The 26,991-nt window shown below is 50.6% G+C and overlaps 2 protein-coding genes across 2 annotated transcripts in view; both read left to right on the forward strand.

Moving 5' to 3' along the window:
• The window catches only part of LOC138520575 (E3 ubiquitin-protein ligase TRIM39-like), a 551,427-nt gene that overhangs the window by 415,675 nt on the left and 108,761 nt on the right, over positions 1 to 26,991 (forward strand). The window lies entirely within an intron of this gene.
• The window catches only part of LOC138520576 (E3 ubiquitin-protein ligase TRIM39-like), a 36,534-nt gene continuing 17,321 nt past the window's right edge, over positions 7,779 to 26,991 (forward strand). The window contains exons 1-2 of the mRNA XM_069632912.1: positions 7,779 to 8,214; positions 14,285 to 14,380. Of these exons, the coding sequence (XP_069489013.1) occupies positions 7,801 to 8,214; positions 14,285 to 14,380 (510 nt within the window). The 5' untranslated portion in view covers positions 7,779 to 7,800. The remainder of the gene's footprint in view (positions 8,215 to 14,284; positions 14,381 to 26,991) is intronic.

The following is a 26,991-nucleotide window of genomic DNA, read 5'->3' on the forward strand; positions in this document are numbered from 1 at the left end:
CATCCTGCCTCTAGCATTGCTGCCTGGGTCACAGCTGCATGGGAATACACCCTGCCTCTAGCATCACTGCCTGGATCGCAGCTGCATGGGAATACATCCTGCCTCTGGCATTGTTGCCTGGGTCACAGCTGCATAGCAAGGCATCCTGCCTCTAGCATTGCTGCCTGGGTAGCAGCTGCATGCAAGGCATCCTGCCTCTAGCATTGCTGCCCGGGTCGCAGCTGCATGGAAACACATCCACCTGCCTGGGTGGCAGCTGCATGGGAATACATCCTGCCTCTAGAATTGCTGCCTGAGCCGCAGCTGCATGGGAATACATCCTGCCTCTAGCATTGCTGCCTGGGTTGCAGCTGCATGGGAACACATCCTGCCTCTAGCATTGCTGCCTGGGTCGCTGCTGCATGGGAATACATCCTGCCTCTAGCATTGCTGCCTGGGTCGCAGCTGCATGGGAACACATCCTGCCTCTAGCATTGCTGCCTGGGTCGCAGCTGTATGGGAATACATCCTGCCTCTAGCATTGCTGCCCGGGTCGCAGCTGCATGGGAATACATCCCGCCTCTAGCATTGCTGCCTGGGTCGCAGCTGCATGAGAATACATCCCACCTCTAGCATTGCTGCCTGGGTCGCAGCTGCATGGGAATACATCCCGCCTCTAGCATTGCTGCCTTGGTCGCAGCTGCATGGGAATACATCCTGCCTCTAGCATTGCTGCCTGGGAACACATCCGGCCTATAGCATTGCTGCCTGGGTAGCAGCGCAGGCATTGCCGCCTGGGTCGCAGCTGCATGGGAATACATCCTGCCTCTAGCACTGGTGCCCGGGTCGCAGCTGCATGGGAATACATCCTGCCTCTAGCATCGCTGCCTGGGTCGCAGCTGCATGGGAATACATCCTGCCCCTGGCATTGCTGCCTGGGTCGCAGCTTCATGGGAATACATCCTGCCTGTAGCATTGCTGCCTGGGTCGCAGATGTATGGGAATACATCCTGCCTCTAGCATTGCTGCCCGGGTCGCAGCTGCATGGGAATACATCCCGCCTCTAGCATTGCTGCCTGGCTCGCAGCTGCATGGGAATACATCCCGCCTCTAGCATTGCTGCCTGGGAACACATCCGGCCTATAGCATTGCTGCCTGGGTCGCAGCGCAGGCATTGCTGCCTGGGTCGCAGCTGCATGGGAATACATCCTGCCTCTAGCATTGCTGCCTGGGTCGCAGCTGCATGGGAATACATCCTGCCTGTAGCATTGCTGCCTGGGTCGCAGCTGCATGGGAATACATCCCGCCTCTAGCATTGCCGCCTGGGTCGCAGCTGCATGGGAATACATCCTGCCTGTAGCATTGCTGCCTGGGTCGCAGCTGCATGGGAATACATCCCGCCTCTAGCATTGCCGCCTGGGTCGCAGCTGTGTGGGAATACATCCCGCCTCTAGCATTGCTGACTGGGTCGCAGCTGCATGGGAATACATCCTGCCCTAGCATTGCTGCCTGGGTTGCAGCTGCATGGGAATACAGCCTACCTCTGGCATTGCTGCCTGGGTCACAGCTGCATGGCAAGGCATCCTGCCTCTAGCATTGCTGCCTGGGTCGCAGCTGCATGGGAATACACCCTGCCTCTCGCATCGCTGCCTGGGTCGCAGCTGCATGGGAATACATCCTGCCTCTGGCATTGTTGCCTGGGTCACAGCTGCATGGCAAGGCATCCTGCCTCTAGCATTGCTGCCTGGGTCGCAGCTGCATGCAAGGCATCCTGCCTCTAGCATTGCTGCCCGGGTCGCAGCTGCATGGCAAGGCATCCTGCCTCTAGCATTGCTGCCTGGGTCGCAGCTGCATGGAAATACATCCTGCCTCTAGCATTGCTGCCTGGGTCGCAGCTGCATGGAAATACATCCTGCCTCTGGCATTGTTGCCTGGGTCACAGCTGCATGGCAAGGCATCCTGCCTCTAGCATTGCTGCCTGGGTCGCAGCTGCATGGCAAGGCATCCTGCCTCTAGCATTGCTGCCGGGTCGCAGCTGCATGGCAAGGCATCCTGCCTCTAGCATTGCTGCCTGGGTCGCAGCTGCATGCAAGGCATCCTGCCTCTAGCATTGCTGCCTGGGTCGCAGCTGCTTGCAAGGCATCCTGCCTCTAGCATTGCTGCCCGGATCGCAGCTGCATGGCAAGGCATCCTGCCTCTAGCATTGCTGCCTGGGTTGCAGCTGCATGCAAGGCATCCTGCCTCTAGCATTGCTGCCCGGGTCACAGCTGCATGGCAAGGCATCCTGCCTCTAGCATTGCTGCCTGGGTCGCAGCTGCATGCAAGGCATCCTGCCTCTAGCATTGCTGCCTGGGTCGCAGCTGCATGGAAATACACCCTGCCTCTAGCATCACTGCCTGGGTCGCAGCTGCATGGGAATACATCCTGCCTCTGGCATTGTTGCCTGGGTCACAGCTGCATAGCAAGGCATCCTGCCTCTAGCATTGCTGCCTGGGTAGCAGCTGCATGCAAGGCATCCTGCCTCTAGCATTGCTGCCCGGGTCGCAGCTGCATGGAAACACATCCACCTCTAGCATTGCTGCCTGGGTCGCAGCTGCATGGCAAGGCATCCTGCCTCTAGCATTGCTGCCTGGGTAGCAGCTGCATGCAAGGCATCCTGCCTCTAGCATTGCTGCCCGGGTCGCAGCTGCATGGAAACACATCCTGCCTCTAGCATTGCTGCCTGGGTCACAGCTGCATGGCAAGGCATCCTGCCTCTAGCATTGCTGCCTGGGTCGCAGCTGCATGCAAGGCATCCTGCCTCTAGCATTGCTGCCCGGGTCGCAGCTGAATGGCAAGGCATCCTGCCTCTAGCATTGCTGCCTGGGCCGCAGCTGCATGGAAATACATCCTGCCTCTAGCATTGTTGCCTGGGTCACAGCTGCATGGCAAGGCATCCTGCCTCTAGCATCACTGCCTGGGTCGCAGCTGCATGGCAAGGCATCCTGCCTCTAGCATTGCTGCCTGGGTCGCAGCTGCATGGGAATACATCCTGCCTCTAGCATCACTGCCTGGGTCGCAGCTGCATGCAAGGCATCCTGCCTCTAGCATTGCTGCCCGGGTCGCAGCTGCATGGGAATACATCCTGCCTCTAGCATTGCTGCCTGGGTCGCAGCTGCATGCAAGGCATCCTGCCTCTAGCATTGCTGCCCGGGTCACAGCTGCATGGAAATACATCCTGCCTCTAGCATTGCTGCCTGGGTCGCAGCTGCATGGAAACACATCCTGCCTCTAGCATTGCTGCCTGGGTCGCAGCTGCATGGAAATACATCCCGCCTCTAGCATTGCTGCCTGGGTCGCAGCTGCATGGAAATACATCCCGCCTCTAGCATTGCTGCCTGGGTCGCAGCTGCATGGAAACACATCCTGCCTCTAGCATCGCTGCCTGGGTCGCAGCTGCATGGCAAGGCATCCTGCCTCTAGCATCGCTGCCTGGGACGCAGCTGCATGGCAAGGCATCCTGCCTCTAGCATCGCTGCCCGGGTCGCAGCTGCATGGCAAGGCATCCTGCCTCTAGCATTGCTGCCTGGGTCGCAGCTGCATGGGAATACATCCTGCCTCTAACATTGCTGCCTGGGTCGCAGCTGCATGGAAATGCATCCTGCCTCTAGCATCGCTGCCTAGGTCACAGCTGCATGGGAAAACACCCTGCCTCTAGCATTTCTGCCTGGGTCGCAGCTGCATGGGAATATATCCCGACTCTAGCACCGCTGCCTGGGTTGCAGCTGCATGCAAATACATCCTGCCTCTAGCATTGCTGCCCAGGTTGCTGCTGCATGGGAATACATCCTGCCTATAGCATCGCTGCATGGGTCGCAGCTGCATGGAAATACATCCTGCCTTTAGCATTTCTGCCCGGGTCGCAGCTGCATGGGAATACATCCTGCCTCTAGCACTGCTGCCTGGGTCCCAGCTGCATGGAAATACACCCTGCCTCTAGCATTGCTGCCTGGGTCGCAGCTGCATGGAAAAACATCCCGCCTCTGGCATTGCTGCCCGGGTCGCAACTGCATGGAAATACATCCCGCCTCTTGCATTGTTGCCTGGGTCACAGCTGCATGGCAAGGCATCCTGCCTCTAGCATCACTGCCTGGGTCGCAGCTGCATGGGAATACATTCCCCCTCTAGCATTGCTGCCTGGGTCGCAGCTGCATGGAAAAACATCCCGCCTCTGGCATTGCTGCCCGGGTCGCAACTGCATGGAAATACATCCTGCCTCTAGCATTGTTGCCTGGGTCACAGCTGCATGGCAAGGCATCCTGCCTCTAGCATCACTGCCTGGGTCGCAGCTGCATGGGAATACATTCCCCCTCTAGCATTGCTGACTGGGTCGCAGCTGCATGGAAATGCATCCCGCTTCTAGCATCGCTGCCTGGGTCGCAGCTGCATGGGAATACATCCTGCCTCTAGCATTGCTGCCTGGGTCGCAGCTGCATGGAAATGCATTCTGCCTCTAGCATCGCTGCCTAGGTCGCAGCTGCATGGGAAAACACCCTGCCTCTAGCATTGCTGACTGGGTGGCAGCTGCATGGAAATACATCCTGCCTCTAGCATTGCTGCCTGGGTCGCAGCTGCATGGAAAAACATCCCGCCTCTGGCATTGCTGCCCGGGTCGCAACTGCATGGAAATACATCCCGCCTCTTGCATTGCTGCCTGGGTCGCAGCTGCATGGGAATACATTCCCCCTCTAGCATTGCTGACTGGGTCGCAGCTGCATGGAAATGCATCCCGCTTCTAGCATCGCTGCCTGGGTCGCAGCTGCATGGGAATACATCCTGCCTCTAGCATTGCTGCCTGGGTCGCAGCTGCATGGAAATGCATTCTGCCTCTAGCATCGCTGCCTAGGTCGCAGCTGCATGGGAAAACACCCTGCCTCTAGCATTGCTGACTGGGTGGCAGCTGCATGGAAATGCATCCCGCTTCTAGCATCGCTGCCTCGGTCGCAGCTGCATGGGAATACATCCTGCCTCTAGTATTGCTGCCTGGGTCGCAGCTGCATGGAAATGCATCCTGCCTCTAGCATCGCTGCCTAGGTCACAGCTGCATGGGAAAATACCCTGCCTCTAGCATTTCTGCCTGGGTCGCAGCTGCATGGGAATATATCCCGACTCTAGCACCGCTGCCTGGGTCGCAGCTGCATGCAAATACATCCTGCCTCTAGCATTGCTGCCCAGGTTGCTGCTGCATGGGAATACATCCTGCCTCTAGCATCGCTGCATGGGTCGCAGCTGCATGGAAATACATCCTGCCTTTAGCATTTCTGCCCGGGTCGCAGCTGCATGGGAATGCATCCTACCTCTAGCACTGCTGCCTGGGTCCCAGCTGCATGGAAATACATCCTGCCTCTAGCATTGCTGCCTGGGTCGCAGCTGCATGGAAAAACATCCCGCCTCTGGCATTGCTGCCAGGGTCGCAACTGCATGGAAATACATCCCGCCTCTAGCATTGCTGCCTGGGTCGCAGCTGCATGGGAATACATCCCGCCTCTAGCATTGCTGCCTGGGTCGCAGCTGCATGGAAATACACCCTGCCTCTAGCATCGCTGCCTGGGTCGCAGCTACATGGGAATACATCCTGCCTCTGGCATTGTTGCCTGGGTCACAGCTGCATGGCAAGGCATCTGCCTCTAGCATTGCTGCCTGGGTCGCAGCTGCATGCAAGGCATCCAGCCTCTAGCATTGCTGCCTGGGTCGCAGCTGCATGGGAATACATCCTGCCTCTAGCATTGCTGCCTGGGTCACAGCTGCATGGGAATACTTCCTGCCCTAGCATTGCTGCCTGGGTTGCAACTGCATGCGAATACACCCTGCCTCTAGCATCGCTGCCTGGGTCGCAGCTGCATGGGAATACATCCTGCCTCTAGCATTGCTGCCCGGGTCGCAGCTGCATGGCAAGGCATCCTGCCTCTAGCATTGCTGCCTGGGTCGCAGCTGCATGGAAATACACCCTGCCTCTAGCATCACTGCCTGGGTCGCAGCTGCATGGGAATACATCCTGCCTCTGGCATTGTTGCCTGGGTCACAGCTGCATGGCAAGGCATTATGCCTCTAGCATTGCTGCCTGGGTCGCAGCTGCATGCAAGGCATCCTGCCTCTAGCATTGCTGCCTGGGTCGCAGCTGCATGGAAATGCATCCCGCCTCTAGCATTGCTGCCTGGGTCGCAGCTGCATGGAAATACATCCCGCCTCTAGCATTGCTGCCTGGGTCGCAGCTGCATGGCAAGGCATCCCGCCTCTAGCATTGCTGCCCGGGTCGCAGCTGCATGGAGAGGCATCCCGCCTCTAGCATTGCTGCCCGGGTCGCAGCTGCATGGCAAGGCATCCTGCCTCTAGCATTGCTGCCCGGGTTGCAGCTGCATGGCAAGGCATCCTGCCTCTAGCATTGCTGCCCGGGTCGCAGCTGCATGGCAAGGCATCCTGCCTCTAGCAGTGCTGCCTGGGTCGCCGCTGCATGGAAATACATCCTGCCTCTAGCATTGCTGCCCGGGTCGCAGCTGCATGGCAAGGCATCCTGCCTCTAGCAGTGCTGCCTGGGTCGCAACTGCATGGGAATAGATCCTGCCTCTGGCATTGTTGCGCCCGGGTCGCAGCTGCACGGCAAGGCATCCTGCCTCTAGCATTGCTGCCCGGGTCGCAGCTGCACGGCAAGGCATCCTGCCTCTAGCATTGCTGCCCGGGTCGCAGCTGCACGGGAATACATCCTGCCTCTAGCATTGCTGCCCGGGTCGCAGCTGCACGGCAAGGCATCCTGCCTCTAGCATTGCTGCCCGGGTCGCAGCTGCACGGCAAGGCATCCTGCCTCTAGCATTGCTGCCCGGGTCGCAGCTGCACGGCAAGGCATCCTGCCTCTAGCATTGCTGCCCGGGTCGCAGCTGCACGGCAAGGCATCCTGCCTCTAGCATTGCTGCCCGGGTCGCAGCTGCACGGCAAGGCATCCTGCCTCTAGCATTGCTGCCCGGGTGGCAGCTGCACGGGAATACATCCTGCCTCTAGCATTGCTGCCTGGGTCACAGCTGCACGGCAAGGCATCCTGCCTCTAGCATTGCTGCCTGGGTCGCAGCTGCATGGCAAGGCATCCTGCCTCTAGCATTGCTGCCTGGGTCGCAGCTGCATGGCAAGGCATCCTGCCTCTAGCACTGCTGCCTGGGTCGCAGCTGCATGGCAAGGCATCCTGCCTCTAGCATTGCTGCCCGGGTCGCTTATTGGATTACCTCGGAAGTGGAATCAGGAAAAACTGTGCAGACCCACAATTTGTGACAACACACCATTTGCACAATAAAGGGGCACAAGATAATGAAGCTAAACATGAGGCAAATGCGTTTCAAGGTGCTATGCAATGTTAAATGCATAACTCTGGACAGTGCTCCGAAGCAGCTCTACAACTCATGGCGCTTGAAAACACACGACGTAAAGAAGACATTATAGGAAAATCCCGATATGGAAAAATGTGCTTGAAAATAATTGGTTGAAACTGCATTTTAAAAGCTTTATGCAGGGGGAACCCCTGGAAATCCTCCCCCTGACAGGGATTGCTCTTGCCTACTCGCGGTAATAGGGGAGGGGGGTTCTTCTAAAGTATTTTCCAAGGACTCTTTTTCGAAGTCCACACCAGTCCCTGCTCTACTGAGGACACGCCCACCGAGCTTGATAGGCATGTCCCACAGCCAGTAAATACCTCACGCTCCTCCAGGGTGTGTAAGGAAGGAGAAGGACTGACACGCCCCCTTCAGGGGCTCTGATGAGAAACGAAACTTAACTTCACTTTTTTTGTTATAGCTGAACATGGCCGCAGCCGCCCAGCTCCAGAGCCTGAAGGAGGAGGCCACCTGCTCCATATGCCTGGAATACTTCACACAGCCAGTGTCTGTGGAGTGCGGACATGCCTTCTGCCTGTCCTGCATCACTCAGTGCTGGGAGGCACTGGAGGCAAACTTCCCCTGCCCTCAGTGCAGAGAAACCTCACAGAACAAAACCCTCCGACCCATCAGGCAGCTGGGGAACATGGTGGAAATAGCCAGACAGCTTCACCTTCCCAATACGACCCCCCAGGAGGAGAATCTGTGCAGAGAACATGAAGAGAAGCTGAAACTCTTCTGCGAGGATGACCAGAGACCCATCTGTGTGATCTGTCGGGAATCGAAGGGTCACAGAGCTCACACAGTGCTCCCCATTCCAGAGGCTGCCCTGGAGTACAAGGTAAGGTTGCTAAAGGGACAAGGGGTGTGTGCTAACACAGTGCTCTTCATTTCTGAGGCTGCCCAGGAGTACAAGGTATGTGTGCTATAGGCCAGGGACATGGGGGGGTGCTCTTCAGGAATGCATAGTTTGCACTATGGCTCTGGGGTGAAAGGAGGCAGTGCATAATGCTTCCCATTCCAGACACTAGTGTCCAGGATTACACAGTATGTGTGCTGTATGTAGGTCAAGGAGACTCGTGGGGGGCAGTCTCCCGGGGAAGATGGGTAACGTTGTGGATATGATGGCACTCATTATAGCCACAGTGTACCCCTAAAGGTGGAGGTCCAGGGCGTGCAGCTGCACAGTGAAGAGAACCACACACCTGAGTGTGTGGCAGGTATCTCTGCAGCATAGAGCTCACACAGTGTGTCCTATAAAGAAGGGCCCAAGAGCACACTGTGTGTGACTTGACTGGTGGCAAAAGGGTGCCCAGGAGCACAAGTAGAGTATGTTAAAGAGCAGGAATCAAAGAGTCTGTCCAAAGTACCACAGTGTGCATTAGACAGGTCTGGGACCTTAGGGTGCACGCCGTATAGGAGGCTGACTAAGGGCACACAATGCATATTATGTGAAGGGTCTGAGCTCACAAAGGTCACAGTGTGGTCTATAGTAAGATACTCAAGAGCACACGATGTTCATATGGCAAGCTGGGGACCAAAGGGTTGCCACAGAATAAGGCTGACCAAATGTATAAGATGCATATGTGACCAGACAGGAACCACATATCTCACGATGCCCTCGCCCCCAGAGAGTACACATGCCATGGATAGAACCAATGTACATGATATGCCTTGGTTTCAGAATCAGGTGCTGGGTGGAGACTGCCCAAGAGTACACGCGATGAATGTTGCATGTCTTGGGATCCTAAACTCATGGTGAGTGGGGGCTGCCCAAGAGTACATGGGGTGTAAGTGGCAAGTCTTGGGCGCACATATCTCATTTAGTATTTAGTATTTATTTTATTTATATAGCGCACCAGGCCCCAGGGTATCCGGGCGCGTCACTTAGTTACAAGCCTAAAAACAGAACAGTGAAGTATGTACAGTCATTGCTTTAGGAGAAAATATACGAAATATACAAATTATATAGGCATTGCATCAGGAGAGAAGATACACATTATAGAAAGATATACAAGTTATAAAAGAAATACAGTATATGTACAGATTACAGTAAAGGATATAACAAAGGGCTGTTAACAGTAAAGTTGTAGCTCATGGGCGCAAGGTCAAGGCAGGTCTTGGGCACACAGCCAGGTTTTTGACTTTGCGCTTGAAGGCCGGGAAGGTAGGTTCAGCTCTGAGAGGATTAGGTAGTGAGTTCCATAGTTTCGAGGCTAGGACCGGAATGAGTAAAGGCTGCCACAGAGTACAGAGGGTGTACGTGGCATGTCTTGGGCACCTAAATCTCCTACTGAGTTCCAGGATGCCCAACAGTACAATGGTGTGTCTGGCATGTTTGGGACCTTGCATCTCATACTGTGTGGAGGCTGCCACAGAGGACAGGGTGTGTGCGTGGCATGTCTTGGTCAGTAATGCACTGCACAGCAGCTGCTATGCCCCATTATGGAATCCCACAGGACATGCAGTAATTCTGCATGGACAGTTGCTGCAGCTTTACATGTCAATATTAACTCCATGTCAGAGCAGCAGATTGTTGGTGTGGGTCCTAAACCCATAAACTTGCAAAGCGGTCGCCTGGCTTCCAATGAGGCTCTTCCTTTAAGGAAATACATAAATGGAGGTTGTTCCCCAATGAACCCCTAAAATCTCACTTCTTTTGACTGCAGCCCCTCTTCTGACTCCAGTCCTCTTTCCCCACTGCTCAACTGCAGCCCCCCACATGGCAAGCTCTCTGCAGATGGGCAATGGTTGGACCCAGCCCTGGGGCACAGTCCCATCACACGCAAGGTTGGTGCTACTCAACTGCACCCCCACTTCACCCAATGGAGAGCTCTCTGCAGATGGGCAATGGTTGGAGCCCTGGGGCGCAGCCCCATCACATGCGAGGCTGGTGCTACTCGACGCCGGGGGAAGAATAGACATGTTCGGCTCAACTCTCATAGGACGGAGGATAAGCCTTTTTTGGGCTATTGGGGGTTGACTATAAAACATATCCTCCTCAATTACAAAGCCAATGGTACTGGCTTTGCCAGTGCTTGGTTCTTTTTGTTTACATCTCACAGTGACAGGCCATTTAAGTGTAAATCACTGTGAAATGTGTTCTTAGCAAGGAGGTGGTACTGGGAGTCTACTGTACATTAGTGTCAGTACCAGATGCAACGCCCGTGGCTTCACTTCTGGCCTATAACAAGGGTGTGGGCCGATAATGCATGTTAAAGCCTCTCCTCCCCCCGGGTTGCCTTTTCACAGTAAATCATAGTTAATGTTAAGGTTTCTGCTTAACCTTTACTCAATGCAAGTAACGTGGCATGTGCCCAGCATGTGACCTCACGTATGACCTTGTGTGCGTGTGCCATGTGTGGATATCCCAAGCCTCCCTGTGGGTGCTCCTGCTGAGGGTGCAAGTCTCGGGACCATAAGTCTCCCACCTTAGGAGGGTCTGCTGAGGAGAAAGGAAATGAGCATTGATGACCTTAGGACCTCTATGAACAGAGTGTCTTCCAAGATGGATGAGCTATGGATTGTAAACCAGTCTATGGGAGCAGCTAGAAGACTGAGGGAGCATTCTCTATAAAATGTACATTACCCTATGGGAGCAGCTAGAAGACTGAGGGAGCATTCTCTATAGAATGTACATTAGCCTATGGGAGTACCTAGGAGTCTGAGGGAGCATACACTCTAGACTGTACATTAGCCTATGGGAGCAGCTAGAAGACTGAGAGAGCATTCTCTATAGACTGTACATTATCCTATGGGGCAGCTGGGAGTCTAAGGGAGTGTTCTCTATAGAATGTACATTAGCCTATGGGGGCAGCTAGAAGACTGAGGGAGCATTCTCTATAGAATGTACATTAGCCTATGGGAGCAGCTAGAAGACTGAGGGAGCATTCTCTATAGAATGTACATTAGCCTATGGGAGCAGCTAGAAGACTGAGGGAGCATTCTCTATAGACTGTACATTAGCCTATGGGAGCAGCTAGAAGACTGAGGGAGCATTCTCTATAGACTGTACATTATCATATGGGAGCAGCTGGGAGTCTAAGGGAGTGTTCTCTATAGAATGTACATTAGCCTATGGGGGCAGCTAGAAGACTGAGGGAGCATTCTCTATAGACTGTACATTAGCCTATGGGAGTACCTAGGAGTCTGAGGGAGCATACACTCTAGACTGTACATTAGCCTATGGGAGCAGCTAGAAGACTGAGGGAGCATTCTCTAGAGACTGTACATTAGCCTATGGGAGCAGCAGACTGTACACTAGCCTATGGGAGCAGCTAGAAGACTGAGAGAGCATTCTCTATAGACTGTACATTATCCTATGGGGCAGCTAGAAGACTGAGGGAGCATTCTCTATAGACTGTACATTATCATATGTGAGCAGCTGGGAGTCTAAGGGAGTGTTCTCTATAGAATGTACATTAGCCTATGGGGGCAGCTAGAAGACTGAGGTAGCATTCTCTATAGACTGTACATTAGCCTATGGGAGCAGCTAGAAGACTGAGGGAGCATTCTCTATAGACTGTACATTATCCTATGGGAGCAGCTGGGAGTCTAAGGGAGTGTTCTCTATAGAATGTACATTAGCCTATGGGGGCAGCTAGAAGACTGAGGGAGCATTCTCTATAGACTGTACATTAGCCTATGGGAGCAGCTAGGAGTCTAAGGGAGCATTCTCTATAGACTGTACATTAGCCTATGGGAGTACCTAGGAGTCTGAGGGAGCATTCTCTATACACGGTACATTAACCTATGGGAGCAGCTGGGAGTCTGAGGGAGCATTCTCTATAGACTGTACATTAGCCTATGGGAGCAGCTGGGAGTCTGAGGGAGCATTCGCTATAGACTGTACATTAGCCCATGGGGGAGCAGCTAGAAGACTGGGGGAGTATTCTCTATAGACTGTACATTAGCCTATGGGAGTACCTAGGAGTCTGAGGGAGCATTCTCTGTAGACTGTACATTAGCCTATGGGAGTACCTAGGAGTCTGAGGGAGCATTCTCTATACACGGTACATTAGCCTATGGGAGCAGCTGGGAGTCTGAGGGAGCATTCTCTATAGACTGTACATTAGCCTATGGGAGCAGCTGGGAGTCTGAGGGAGCATTCGCTATAGACTGTACATTAGCCCATGGGGGAGCAGCTAGAAGACTGGGGGAGTATTCTCTATAGACTGTACATTAGCCTATGGGGGTACCTAGGAGTATGAGGGAGCATTCTCTATAGACGGTACATTAGCCTATGGGAGCAGCTGGGAGTTTGAGGGAGCATTCTCTATAGACTGTACATTAGCCTATGGGAGCAGCTAGGAGTCTGAGGGAGCATTCTTTATAGACTGTCCATTAGCCTATGGCAGCAGGTCGGAGTCTGAGGGAGCATTCTTTATAGACTGTTTATTAGCCTATGGCAGCAGTTGGGAGCCTGAGGGAGGTGTACATTAGCCTATGGGAGAAGCTAGGAGTCTGAGGGAGCATTCTTTATAGTCTGTACATTAGCCTATGGGAGCAGCTGGGAGTCTGAGGGAGCATTCTTTATAGACTGTACATTAGCCTATGGGAGTACCTAGGAGTCTGAGGGAGCATTCCTTATAGACTGTACATTAGCCTATGGGAGCAGCTAGGAGTCTGAGGGAGCATTCTTTATAGACTGTCCATTAGCCTATGGCAGCAGGTCGGAGTCTGAGGGAGCATTCTTTATAGACTGTCCATTATCCTATGGGAGCAGTTGGGAGCCTGAGGGAGGTGTACATTAGCCTATGGGAGAAGCTAGGAGTCTGAGGGAGCATTCTTTATAGTCTGTACATTAGCCTATGGGAGCAGCTGGGAGTCTGAGGGAGCATTCTTTATAGTCTGTACATTAGCCTATGGGAGTACCTAGGAGTCTGAGGGAGCATTCCTTATAGTCTGTACATTAGCCTATGGGAGAAGCTAGGAGTCTGAGGGAGCATTCTTTATAGTCTGTACATTAGCCTATGGGAGTACCTAGGAGTCTGAGGGAGCATTCCTTATAGACTGTACATTAGCCTATGGGAGCAGCTAGGCGTCTGAGGGAGCATTCTTTATAGATTGTCCATTAGCCTATGGCAGCAGGTCGGAGTCTGAGGGGGCATTCTTTATAGACTGTCCATTATCCTATGGGAGCAGCAACAATTCTGAGGGAGCATTCTTTATAGACTGTCCCTTAGCCTATAGGAGCACCTAGGAGTCTGAAGGAGCATACACTCTAGACTGTCTGTTAGCCTATGGGAGCAGCTGGGAGTCTGAGGGAGCATGAATTATAGACTGTCCATTAGACTATGGGAGCACCTAGGAGTCTGAGGGAGCATACACTCTAGACTGTCTGTTAGCCTATGGGAGCAGCTGGGAGTCTGAGGGAGCATGAATTATAGACTGTCCATTAGACTATGGGAGTACCTGGGAGTCTGAGGGAACATAGACTGTCCATTAGCCTATGGGAGCAGCTGGGAGTCTGAGGGAGCATATATTATAGACTGTCCATTAGCCTATGGGAGCAGCTGGGAGTCTGAGGGAGCATATATTATAGACTGTCCATTTGCCTATGGGAGCAGCTGGGAGTCTGAGGGAGCATATATTGTAGACTGTCCATTAGCCTATGGGAGCAGCTGGGAGTCTGAGGGAGCATATATTATAGACTGTCCATTAGCCTATGGGAGCAGCTGGGAGTCTGAGGGAGCATATATTATAGACTGTCCATTAGCCTATGGGAGCAGCTGGGAGTCTGAGGGAGCATATATTGTAGACTGTAAGTGATCTTAAGAACATATTCTTTATGGACTATATACAAGCATAGGTGACCAGCGAGGCTGTCCTGGGACCCTTCTGCCTTGTTCTGTGTAGATTATGTATTTGCAGGATATCTTTTGACTAACACACTGGTTTTATTCTTTTAGGATGAACTTTACAGCCAGATGGAACATCTGAAAAAAGAGCTGAAGGAGATGCAGGAGTGGGGAGAGGAAGAAAGCAGGAAAGCATCCGAGCTTGAGGTGAGAGTAATGCCTTCATATATGTGTAGAGAGGCTCAGGGCAGAGAGGCACGAGGGTGTCTTTCGAGAGTCCATGGAACAGTGCTGGATGGCTGAGATGTGAGACATCCCCCGAGAGTATTGTATTGAATTGATTGTTTATATAGCGCTTATACACAGTGTGTTTCAAAGTGCTTCAAGGCAGGGAGGGAACAAGGGAGAATACAGCGACATTCTTATAAGTCCTTGATACATTAAGAATGTGAAATTAACTATCATACTCGGCCTGGCGACATTTCAGATAGTGCAAGAGATGTTGCCAGTGATAAGGAGGGGGGGGATGGGAAGGAGAATGAGACAGACAAGCGGCTACCTTACTAGGCCTGATGACAATTTTGGTAGTGCCGGAATTTAACAAGAGGTGGGGCGGAGGGGGATCAGGGAGAAGGAGAACAAAACAAGAAACTATCCCAGTAGGCCTTAAACAGGGTTGTTTTCACACAAGCATGTGTTTGATCTCATAGTTCAAACTAAAAATGTTTTCCTATAGAGCAGAACTGAGATGGTTGATAACTTTTCCCCTTGAAGAGAGAATTATGAAAGTGAAATTACCTAAGCAAAAATGTAGGAATTGGAGGCGAGGCTCTAGGAGCATTTTAGCCCAAAGAGATGCTGAGCACATGTTTGCAGCTATTTCCAGCAAAAACAGTGCAGAGATTTGGTTTCTGTTAAACTTTACGAATAAAACACAACATGTGGCTTTACAAGTCAACCCCATAGCCGAGGAATCCTGGGTAGCCCATTTTACTGCACTATTCGCTCTTGATTTTAGTAACTACAATGTTCAAGGAAAGGGTGACAAACCATGAGTGGATACTTTCCTTTGACTTGGATGATATCTTGGAGATTATAGCTAAAGCTACTAACTCGCAAGCAACGGGTCCAGATGGACTATCCAAGGCAATGTTTAAGGCTTATCCACAAGAATGGGCCCATATCCTGCAAACTTTGTTTCTTAGAATCCTCAACATGTTTCAGTTCACGACTCATTGTTGCAGAACATTCAGCGGGAGTATATATCATTTCCTACGCTATGTAAACACACAAATGATTCAATAGAGCGTTCTAATGAACAGGCTGATTTTTCTTTTTACAATTTTAACATTTCTGCATCTTCTATCCTCACATTCTGGGTTCACACATACACCCTTTTTGTAGAAATCTGCAGATAACAAAAGTATTTTTAAAAAGGGGGAGAGTTATTATCTCAAATTACTGTTATTTACTTTCAATGTGGTATGCATCTCTGAGGAGATTATAATTACCTTTCCTGGTGAGATTACTACCTTAGTATCCTCTTCATCATTGTCCCATAATGGTAAATCCCATGTGTGCAAATGACAGGGCGTACCATTAATTTTGTAACATATAATTAATATATGAAGAATATATCATACGGTCGAATGATGCTGATAACTCAAGAAAGGCGCTTCTTATCTTAAAGTTAAAAATTTGAAAATACCTTAGTGTCACGTCTTTATCTTGACTTTCATCGTTGCACAAAGATCTGAAGCATTAGAAATGCATTAGTTCTTCAATCTGAACAACATTCAACATATTTTTTATATCAAAAATTTTGTAAAAAGAACTATTCTTTTTCTTGTTGGATTTAATTTAGAAAGAGAGCATGTCTAGAATTCCCAGCACTAGGGTAAGTAATTCAGTGTTAGAGGACCATCAAACCTTCTGTGTAATAGAAATTCAGTTTGAACCTCACTTCATGCCTGTTGATAAAGGTATTCCTGTTACTACCCCTATTGTTGATCTAATTTACTTAAAATTGACACGTATTGCCAAGAAACCCACAATACTCATCTAGTTACTAACTTACCATAATCACAGCACAGTCAGTCATGAATTCTCCAGTATTTCCACCTCCCAAGAGTTTTCTCGTTTGAATAAACCCAGTATTTTATGTCCCTATAGAACCAATTGTTGTCAAGGATGAATTCCCACTGCTAGACCAGCAATCTCTTTCGGCTGCTGGACCAACCAATCAGCTGTCTCTGAGGGAGATCACATACTATCGAGCATGGCGAAACTGGATGCGTGCAAATGAAAAAAGCTGTAGGGGTACACATATTGGTAATAACAATGTTCTAAACCAGACAGAGAGAGGTTCTGGTATTTGTGCCCCTCTAACACCCATTCTGATCCATAAATCCATAATAGTGGAATGACTAGACCGGTACTCTCAACCAGTCCTTGCATGAACTTGACGGCCATTTCTAGAGGAACAATCTATGAACTAGAACGTTGCTGTCAGTCTGCTGACCATTAGCTTATAAATCATTGCCCATCGGGGGGCGGGGAGGTAGTGGAGTAGCAGCAAAGAAGTGCTGCCCGCCCCGTGATTGAGGGCCCGAAAGGTATTTGCACCAAAAACGGCAGTGCTAAACCTCGGAACAAAATCGATGAGGAGGTGAATCCTTGTGGTACACATGGGTGAAGTCTGGAGGTCAGGGAGGACCTGTGGAGGAGGGAACGGAGTGAGCTCCGGAATGGCTGGGAGGAGGAGCTCAGGATGAAAGTAATGGACCGGTAGGTTGGGATGCAGAGAGAGGGGCACAGGGGCCTGGAACCGGGGCTGGGGCTGGAATTATCACCACAGTCCTCTGTGTGGAGGTGGGAGATAGAGTCCCCCCACCCCCGGCTACCCCTCCTGGAATCACAGAGTCCTGAATCCTGAAGCTTAGTTCCATTCACAGTGCTTTGAGGGCGTGAGACTCGGTGACAACAGAAAGTTTACCTGCAGAAGCAAACCCGAGCGCGCCCTCCCAGAGTCCGACTCCTGTCGGTGTCTGTGACTTCCTAACACATCTATCCCAGCCTGGCAGTGGAACTATAGAACCAGAGACTGCAGTATCTCTGGAACACATCGACAACCACAGCCAGCTATGTATTACCACCTACCGCTAGCTGACACACTACACTAGCAGCCAGACACTAGCACCAACGAGGGGTCGGGTCTACTAATAACAACTACCCATTGGGCTTGGGTACTGTAAGGAAGGCATGATCTCAAACAGTGAAGACAGACACAAGTGATCACAGTTCAAGGGTGTTTATTGAACTTCAATGGGTTGGATGAACGCCTAGCTAACCCTATATTTAAGGATGTGACCAGGCTACAACCATCAAAGTAAAAATAACACAGTCCTAGTGGAGTCTTTTCAAAATAAAAAGGACCATCAAACCTTCTGTGTAATAGAAATTCAGTTTGAACCTCCCTTCATGCCTGTTGATAAAGGTATTCCTGTTACTACCCCTATTGTTGATCTAATTTACTTAAAATTGACACGTATTGCCAAGAAACCCACAATACTGAACTAGTTACTAACTTACCATAATCACAGCACAGTCGGTCATGAATTCTCCAGTATTTCCACCTCCCAAGAGTTTTCTCGTTTGAATAAACCCAGTATTTTATGTCCCTATAGAACCAATTGTCGTCAAGGATGAATTCCCACTGCTAGACCAGCAATCTCTTTCGGCTGCTGGACCAACCAATCAGCTGTCTCTGAGGGAGATCACATACTATCGAGCATGGCGAAACTGGATGCGTGCAAATGAAAAAAGCTGTAGGGGTACACATATTGGTAATAACAATGTTCTAAACCAGACAGAGAGAGGTTCTGGTATTTGTGCCCCTCTAACACCCATTCTGATCCATAAATCCATAATAGTGGAATGACTAGACCGGTACTCTCAACCAGTCCTTGCATGAACTTGACGGCCATTTCTAGAGGAACAATCTATGAACTAGAACGTTGCTGTCAGTCTGCTGACCATTAGCTTATAAATCATTGCCCATCGGGGGGCGGGGAGGTAGTGGAGTAGCAGCAAAGAAGTGCTGCCCGCCCCGTGATTGAGGGCCCGAAAGGTATTTGCACCAAAAACGGCAGTGCTAAACCTCGGAACAAAATCGATGAGGAGGTGAATCCTTGTGGTACACATGGGTGAAGTCTGGAGGTCAGGGAGGACCTGTGGAGGAGGGAACGGAGTGAGCTCCGGAATGGCTGGGAGGAGGAGCTCAGGATGAAAGTAATGGACCGGTAGGTTGGGATGCAGAGAGAGGGGCACAGGGGCCTGGAACCGGGGCTGGGGCTGGAATTATCACCACAGTCCTCTGTGTGGAGGTGGGAGATAGAGTCCCCCCACCCCCGGCTACCCCTCCTGGAATCACAGAGTCCTGAATCCTGAAGCTTAGTTCCATTCACAGTGCTTTGAGGGCGTGAGACTCGGTGACAACAGAAAGTTTACCTGCAGAAGCAAACCCGAGCGCGCCCTCCCAGAGTCCGACTCCTGTCGGTGTCTGTGACTTCCTAACACATCTATCCCAGCCTGGCAGTGGAACTATAGAACCAGAGACTGCAGTATCTCTGGAACACATCGACAACCACAGCCAGCTATGTATTACCACCTACCGCTAGCTGACACACTACACTAGCAGCCAGACACTAGCACCAACGAGGGGTCGGGTCTACTAATAACAACCACCCATTGGGCTTGGGTACTGTAAGGAAGGCATGATCTCAAACAGTGAAGACAGACACAAGTGATCACAGTTCAAGGGTGTTTATTGAACTTCAATGGGTTGGATGAACGCCTAGCTAACCCTATATTTAAGGATGTGACCAGGCTACAACCATCAAAGTAAAAATAACACAGTCCTAGTGGAGTCTTTTCAAAATAAAAAGGACCATCAAACCTTCTGTGTAATAGAAATTCAGTTTGAACCTCCCTTCATGCCTGTTGATAAAGGTATTCCTGTTACTACCCCTATTGTTGATCTAATTTACTTAAAATTGACACGTATTGCCAAGAAACCCACAATACTGAACTAGTTACTAACTTACCATAATCACAGCACAGTCGGTCATGAATTCTCCAGTATTTCCACCTCCCAAGAGTTTTCTCGTTTGAATAAACCCAGTATTTTATGTCCCTATAGAACCAATTGTCGTCAAGGATGAATTCCCACTGCTAGACCAGCAATCTCTTTCGGCTGCTGGACCAACCAATCAGCTGTCTCTGAGGGAGATCACATACTATCGAGCATGGCGAAACTGGATGCGTGCAAATGAAAAAAGCTGTAGGGGTACACATATTGGTAATAACAATGTTCTAAACCAGACAGAGAGAGGTTCTGGCATTTGTGCCCCTCTAACACCCATTCTGATCCATAAATCCATAATAGTGGAATGACTAGACCGGTACTCTCAACCAGTCCTTGCATGAACTTGACGGCCATTTCTAGAGGAACAATCTATGAACTAGAACGTTGCTGTCAGTCTGCTGACCATTAGCTTATAAATCATTTCCCATCGGGGGGCGGGGAGGTAGTGGAGTAGCAGCAAAGAAGTGCTGCCCGCCCCGTGATTGAGGGCCCGAAAGGTATTTGCACCAAAAACGGCAGTGCTAAACCTCGGAACAAAATCGATGAGGAGGTGAATCCTTGTGGTACACATGGGTGAAGTCTGGAGGTCAGGGAGGACCTGTGGAGGAGGGAACGGAGTGAGCTCCGGAATGGCTGGGAGGAGGAGCTCAGGATGAAAGTAATGGACCGGTAGGTTGGGATGCAGAGAGAGGGGCACAGGGGCCTGGAACCGGGGCTGGGGCTGGAATTATCACCACAGTCCTCTGTGTGGAGGTGGGAGATAGAGTCCCCCCACCCCCGGCTACCCCTCCTGGAATCACAGAGTCCTGAATCCTGAAGCTTAGTTCCATTCACAGTGCTTTGAGGGCGTGAGACTCGGTGACAACAGAAAGTTTACCTGCAGAAGCAAACCCGAGCGCGCCCTCCCAGAGTCCGACTCCTGTCGGTGTCTGTGACTTCCTAACACATCTATCCCAGCCTGGCAGTGGAACTATAGAACCAGAGACTGCAGTATCTCTGGAACACATCGACAACCACAGCCAGCTATGTATTACCACCTATCGCTAGCTGACACACTACACTAGCAGCCAGACACTAGCACCAACGAGGGGTCGGGTCTACTAATAACAACCACCCATTGGGCTTGGGTACTGTAAGGAAGGCATGATCTCAAACAGTGAAGACAGACACAAGTGATCACAGTTCAAGGGTGTTTATTGAACTTCAATGGGTTGGATGAACGCCTATCTAACCCTATATTTAAGGATGTGACCAGGCTACAACCATCAAAGTAAAAATAACACAGTCCTAGTGGAGTCTTTTCAAAATAAAAAGGGCCTATGCTATTAAACCTATTGCCAATCCCTTCTTCTAAATACAAATGGTGTGGGAAAATGATGAATGCAAAAGAAAGAGTGTTCGATAAAAAATATGTCAGGACAGCCGGTCAATTAGCTTCCCTTCCCCACGTTTTCAGCACGGGGCAAGGTGGCACACTCGAGTTTAGCAAAGATTCTGGCTTCTCCAGCACAAGGATGCAGTTCAGGATATAAACCAGGGCCAAAGTTACTTTCTCTTCAGGAGTCTCACGCTTACAAAGGGCCTCATTACACGGTAGGCGGTAACCATGGCGCTATTAGCGCCATGGTTGCCGCCGGTATTTTACCGTGTCCGCCTTGGTGGATGGCGGAATTACCGCCCTACTCCAAGGTGAGCGGGGGCGGTAATTCCCCATTCACCAAGGCACTTCCCCATTCCCATTTTTGCCCCCACAGGGCTCAATGGCAATGGGGAAGGTGCTAATTACGGTACCGCAAATTGCGGTACCGTAATTAGCACCAAGGTCCCTTTGCGGCACCCTACTTTAACGGCTGGTAAAACCAGCCGTTAAGGTCAGGTCCCGCAAAGGGAACTCGTAGTAAGGCGGTAAGGGTTTACCGGTACCGGTGCCCTTACCGGTACCGGTAAACCCTTACCGCCTACAGTGTAATGAGGCCAAAAGTCTCGGGTGCATTGTTTACCCTGGGTCTCTCTCAGCCGGGCTCCGACCCCTTTGTTACACCAATTCACAATAGGTCTCTCTCGATCGGGCTCAGACCTTGATGCATTTATTCCTAATCGAAGACTTTCCACTGTGCAATGGATTTTACTTATATCCTTGCAGGACCACTTTGATTCATTCTTATTCGATTTCTATTCTTTGTTTTCACATTATGATATGATATGATAGGTTATTTATAACGCGCTTAATACCCAGAGGTTTCTAAGCGCGGACCCGGGGATCGAACCTGTGGTGCGCCACGTCGTCTTGCTTCCAAGGCGAGCACGCTGACCCCTGAGCTATCCTCCGATTGACATATTACACTTCCTTTTGCCACTTTTTGTGGGATACATCAGTCAGAGACCTTCAATTGGGCACACACGCAGTGCCAAACCACTCTGCTATTTTTTATCTTCGTTCATGTTAAATTTTCAAACAATTCATCAGCCGTCTGGCCTTTACCTGCGTCTTTCATCAAACGCTTCAACGTTCGCTTTTTCATGTAACAATCTTACTGCTTGCAACCTTCGTTTCAACACAGACCGGTCTCGTGCAGTTTTCTTCAACTCACCGGCTGTGTTGATTTCTCTGTATGCGGCTTTGTTCTCGGAGCCAAGGACGATACCACAGTGGCTGCTGCTCCTCCCAGACTCGGTCATTCATGCAGGAGGGCCTCGGAAATCTCAGGCACACAATGCAGGATTCTTCGGTTTCCCTTGTTGGCCTTTCACGTGCTGCTTTCAAGTTCCTACGAGTATAACGATCACTCGTCGAAAAGGTCAAGGGTATCTCCTTCCTTGTTCTCCTTTCTCGGTCTGCTGTCTCTCTCCATTGGCTCACCTGCTACTTGGGAAGAACCACGCCTTCGTATGCTTTGCCTCACTCAAATTGTGCTCTCGTACTCTGCCTTTTATCTGTGTGGGGAAGTTCAATTGAAGTCAGGTGTGTATTGTCAAAGGTAATTGCCTGACTCTGCCTGACCATGGTAGTCAGACAGGTCAGGTACATTGCTCAGTTATTAGTCTGTTTTCTCCCAGAGTGGGCGGTCGGTGTAGCAGTGTTCATGTAGGGAAGGGGAGGGAGTTAAAGTTCCCCGTTATCCTACCTGGTAGGAGGGGTTAAAGGTGTTAGAGGGAAAGGGATACTGCATCTCGCCATCAGGTGTCCCACTCCCACTCCCCAAGTACCCCTGACCCAGATGATCCTCCCGCGCTGGCCCACCCCCAGGGTCTGGATCCAAAGGGGATGGCTGTGCCCTGGCCACCTGAGAGAGAGATCCGTGGGGACTAGCGGGTGAGACACCCTCTGGTTTCTCACAGTACCCAGCGCCAACCAGCAAGGAACACAAGTAGCTACTACAACCCATCGTCAGGCGCTGGGAGTCGCCTCCAGACAATCGGCTAACCAGAGCCCTATGGCCGAACGGAATTGGGGCAAGGGACACATCAGGATTTTAAAAAAGCCCCCTCCCCAGGTCAACAGTGAAACGGTGCATGGGAAGCCCTGCAGAAGAGGGGCTGGTAAAAGGAGCTATTACAAGGAGGCACGGCAACAAAGGAGATAGAGGGAGCGGGGCAGGACAGAGTGCAGAGGGAATTGTCTGGAAGACTATACAGAGGGCAAAAGTGTGATACCCACGCTACACCCAATTATGAAAATGGATAAGTATAAGGGCAAGAAACCAAACCATCAGTTTAAGATTGATGCATATAGGACAGGAGGGCCCAAAACACAACAAGCACCGGAGACAAGACCATAGTCGACAATGGAGGACATGGGAAACACAGAATCTCAGGCTACCCAGGAAATCTTGAGAGCCGTACACGAGGCAAAGACAAAGCTGGAGCAAAGGATAGATGCAGTAGGTCTGGATGTCAGTCTCCGGAGATAGTACCTGCATAAGTGTCAGCGCGAGTAGGAGAAGCGGAAGAGAGTATATCGTCTGTCGAAGATGTAATAACCCCCTTGAGACATGATAAAAATGTAGAAAAGGACGCAGCAGATGGAAGAAAGATGGGCCCACATGGGCTGTCTAAATGTTTCTCAATTGAAAGGGCACGTAGTACGAAGTAAGGAGCCACTGCGAGGTGTCCCACCATGACAAATCATTGCCAAACTGTTAAATTACCGCGATCGAGATGTAATATTACAAGCAGCAAGAAAGAAGGGAACTCTGAAGTATAATGGGGCAAGGATTGCAATATACCCCGACTTCACCAAAGTGGTACAAAATGCGCAGCAATCCTTTGACGCGGTGCACAGGAAGCTAGGGGAAAAAGAAATGAAGTATGCCACAATTTATCCAGCAACACTAAAAGTCTGCAGACCTCAGGGAGTTAGGTTCGTCACGTGCCCTACTGATGCATGGGACTGGACAGAAACAATCGGCCCACTGCAATGCATAAAGCAGAAGGGGCAAAACAAAAATGCAGGAACAGAAATGGCCCCCACTGTGAGAAGGGAAAAGCAGTTGGAAGTCAGTTAACAGCAGATATGCAAGATAGACTGCAAATAATTGACATTGATGTGGGCCCAGGAGGTGGGTGGAGTGGGGAGGGGAGAATGAGAGCAACAACAGTGAATAAGCAATAGACTCAAGTGGGTAAAAATCAAGATTTCGGGTAGAGCGGCCAGCAGGCATAGCCCCCCTTGCAAATCCCGAGACCCCTATCAAGGGTTCGGACGAGCAATAGTTGTTTTGGGGTCAACAGATAAGTTGGGGGGAAATATAGGGTGGGGGAGGGTGGTGTTGTTGGGTTTGTTCGAGAGGTCAAGGGGCAGGGAGCGAGAGAATATGGGTAGTTAGACATGCACAAATGCAGTTCGGTATACATCTTGACTTAACAACAAGGCAAGGGATCTCGCACCTGGGAAAGGACAACGCAGAGGCAAATGACACTACACGGAACGATGCAAGGAGAATGTAGGGTTGTGAAATGCCGAAATTATGAGATGTAGAGAGGGGCTGGTGACAATGTATTTGATGAGGCATAAAGCCTGCATAGTACTATTGCAGGAAACACACTTGATGGCTCAGAGTGTAGGTTTCTGGGCAGGGGTCAATACACATTGGTGGAACATGCGGGATACTACAGAAGCTCCAGCGGGGTGGCAGTCCACATCAGTCGTATGTTACTCACTGCACCTATACTGCTAGGGGCGATGTCGTCTCGGAGGTAGACAAAGCCACAAGGCCGGGATCGACAACGAGCTTGATTGGAAAACGACCTCCCAGAATACAAGCCTCCTCAACTTGAGGGAAACTCTTTTTTACGACACACCCCTCTGCTGTATTAAAAGACAGACAGAGGAGTTGATCTCACAAAAGAGCGGGGAACACACGCACCGCTTACACCAATGCTGAAAAAGAAATAACAAGCGTTAGTGGCCCGAACACCAATAAACACATGCAATCTCACTAGAGAGCGAAACAAGTACCTTGTTATTGTCTTGCTAAGGACAGGATTCCCAAACCAAAAGAAACCATGGGTAATGAGTACTGGATAGACAAAAGAACCCCTAATACCACCCCACTCCCAGTCAGGGTTCAATTCTTACCACTAAAATGTAGGTCAAAGCCGAACCAAAAGGTAACAACGATGGGAGAAAATAACAAACGGGAAGGTTAGTGTAGGATACTACCCCGGGTGGCACGAGGGACGCAGTGGCGACGGGATGGTGCACTGATCAGCAGAGCGTTCAATGTGCACTAGAATTTCCAAGGGTTGAGCGGTTCGTTACTGGAGAAAGTTCACTATACGGATGTTAAACAATAGCATGAAGAAAGGTAATCCAAAGTTGCTGGTAGTTGCAAGGCGTTATGGTACAGGTAGTTCGGGAGCACTGGTATAAGGGAGCCGGGTGATAGAGAGCAGAAATACAATTTGTTCCCAGAAATAACTCAGATAGCTTACCGCAGCATGAAGAATTAAAGTTGCATAAGGACAGTGAAGCGCTGAAGGTGTCAAAATGCGATGCTGCCCTACTGCAGTATGCCGGAAGGTACGGGAAGAGTTTGGAGGGAAGCGGGCTGGAGTAGGAGAGGAGTCCCACACCGGTAAGCATCGTAATGGAATCGGAGAGAGATAGCAGGTCAAGGCAGTCCGAGGTCATATAGCAGAAAGGCAAAACTTTAGCAGAATCGAGAGGCAAGGTCAGGTCCAAAAACGAAGCAGGAGTCAAAAGCCGGATATCCACAAGTAAGTCTCAAGCAAGGACGAAAAGTAGTTTGTCGGAGGAACGGAATGGCACAACTTCAATTAGAAGCACTGGAGCACAGGAAGGGACGACTATTTAACTTCCTGGGAGGGCGGAGACGGAACGTGGACAGGCCGTCGTAGCGTACGCTGGTTCCTCACGTGACTCGGTAGGAATGTCTTTGTTGTCAATCTCCATGGCAACCTCCATTTACTCCACATGAAAGGGCTGCCAGACCGAATCTTGCCGCAGGATTGTTGTCCGTTCTTGGGTGATTTCCGAGGTCGCTACGTGGCCACAGACCTGCGCGTGACATCATAGCATTCCATTCCAGTTGGGTCAAGTGGAGAGAGAAGGGGAGGACGATATCTGGTAGTGACCGGGGGAATTATGGGGGGAAGCAATTACCATACTGAATGTGTACGCACCTCCACCATTACAACCGGACTTACTTAACAAGATACAGGCGATATTGGCAACACATGGTGCAAATGTAACCATAGTGAGAGGTGACTTTACTGACGTCCTTCACGGACGAATAGATGTCCTCAGATGGGGGAACTCCCGGGCGGGAGACGCGCACCAAACTGGCGACCTTTTTGGAGGCAACAGGATTAGGGGATGTCTGGAGAGGGTTACACTCCGGTAAAAGACAGTTCTCGTACTATTGCTGAGCACACGACTCAATGTCTCGCTTAGACTACTTTTTGGTACAATGTACCATCACCGGAAGGGTATTGGAAGCGGAATACCTGACAAGAGGGATATCGGATTATGCACCCACTGTATATTATGATAAGAGGGGAGGGACTGCAGGGGAAAGGGGAGTGGGGACTAAACACATACCACCTAGGGATTGAGACAATACGGGAGGAGATGAAAGACTGTACAGGGAAATACTTTGAATTGAATGAGGGCACAGCGAAGAGTGGTTGCACACTTTGGGAAGTATAACACAGTAGTTAGGGGAAGGGCAGAGGCAGCAATAAGGCGATATTGGAGAGAAAGAAAGGAAAAGCTGGAGACACTAGAAGAAGAGGTGGCTAGGACAGAAAAGAGGCACATAGACGAACAAGCAATAGAATCTAAAATAGAGATGCTAAAAGTTGCTGGGCAATACAAAGAAGTGGTGACAGATGAGGCAAAAAAGGCATGCTGGGCCATGAAAGCCAGAGTGTATGAACTCGGGTCCAAAGGTGAAAGGATGCTTGCATGGTTGGAGAAACGGGAGGAGGAGTCCAGATGGGTTAAGGGCATCGGTAATGAGGAGGGAACAATCTACACGGAAGGGGAAAAAATAGTAGACAACTTCGCACATTTTTACCAGGGGCTATACAGTGCGGTCCCAGGGCCTACAGAGATCCTACAGACATTGAAATTGGGAGATACTTAGATGGGGTAAACCTGCCACAGGTAGCTGAACAAACGCGACCAATAATGGATATTGATATAACG

Source organism: Ambystoma mexicanum, chromosome 13 (assembly GCF_040938575.1).
Source record: "Ambystoma mexicanum isolate Mex_15411 chromosome 13, UKY_AmexF1_1, whole genome shotgun sequence".
In the NCBI taxonomy this organism is placed as follows: domain Eukaryota; kingdom Metazoa; phylum Chordata; class Amphibia; order Caudata; family Ambystomatidae; genus Ambystoma; species Ambystoma mexicanum.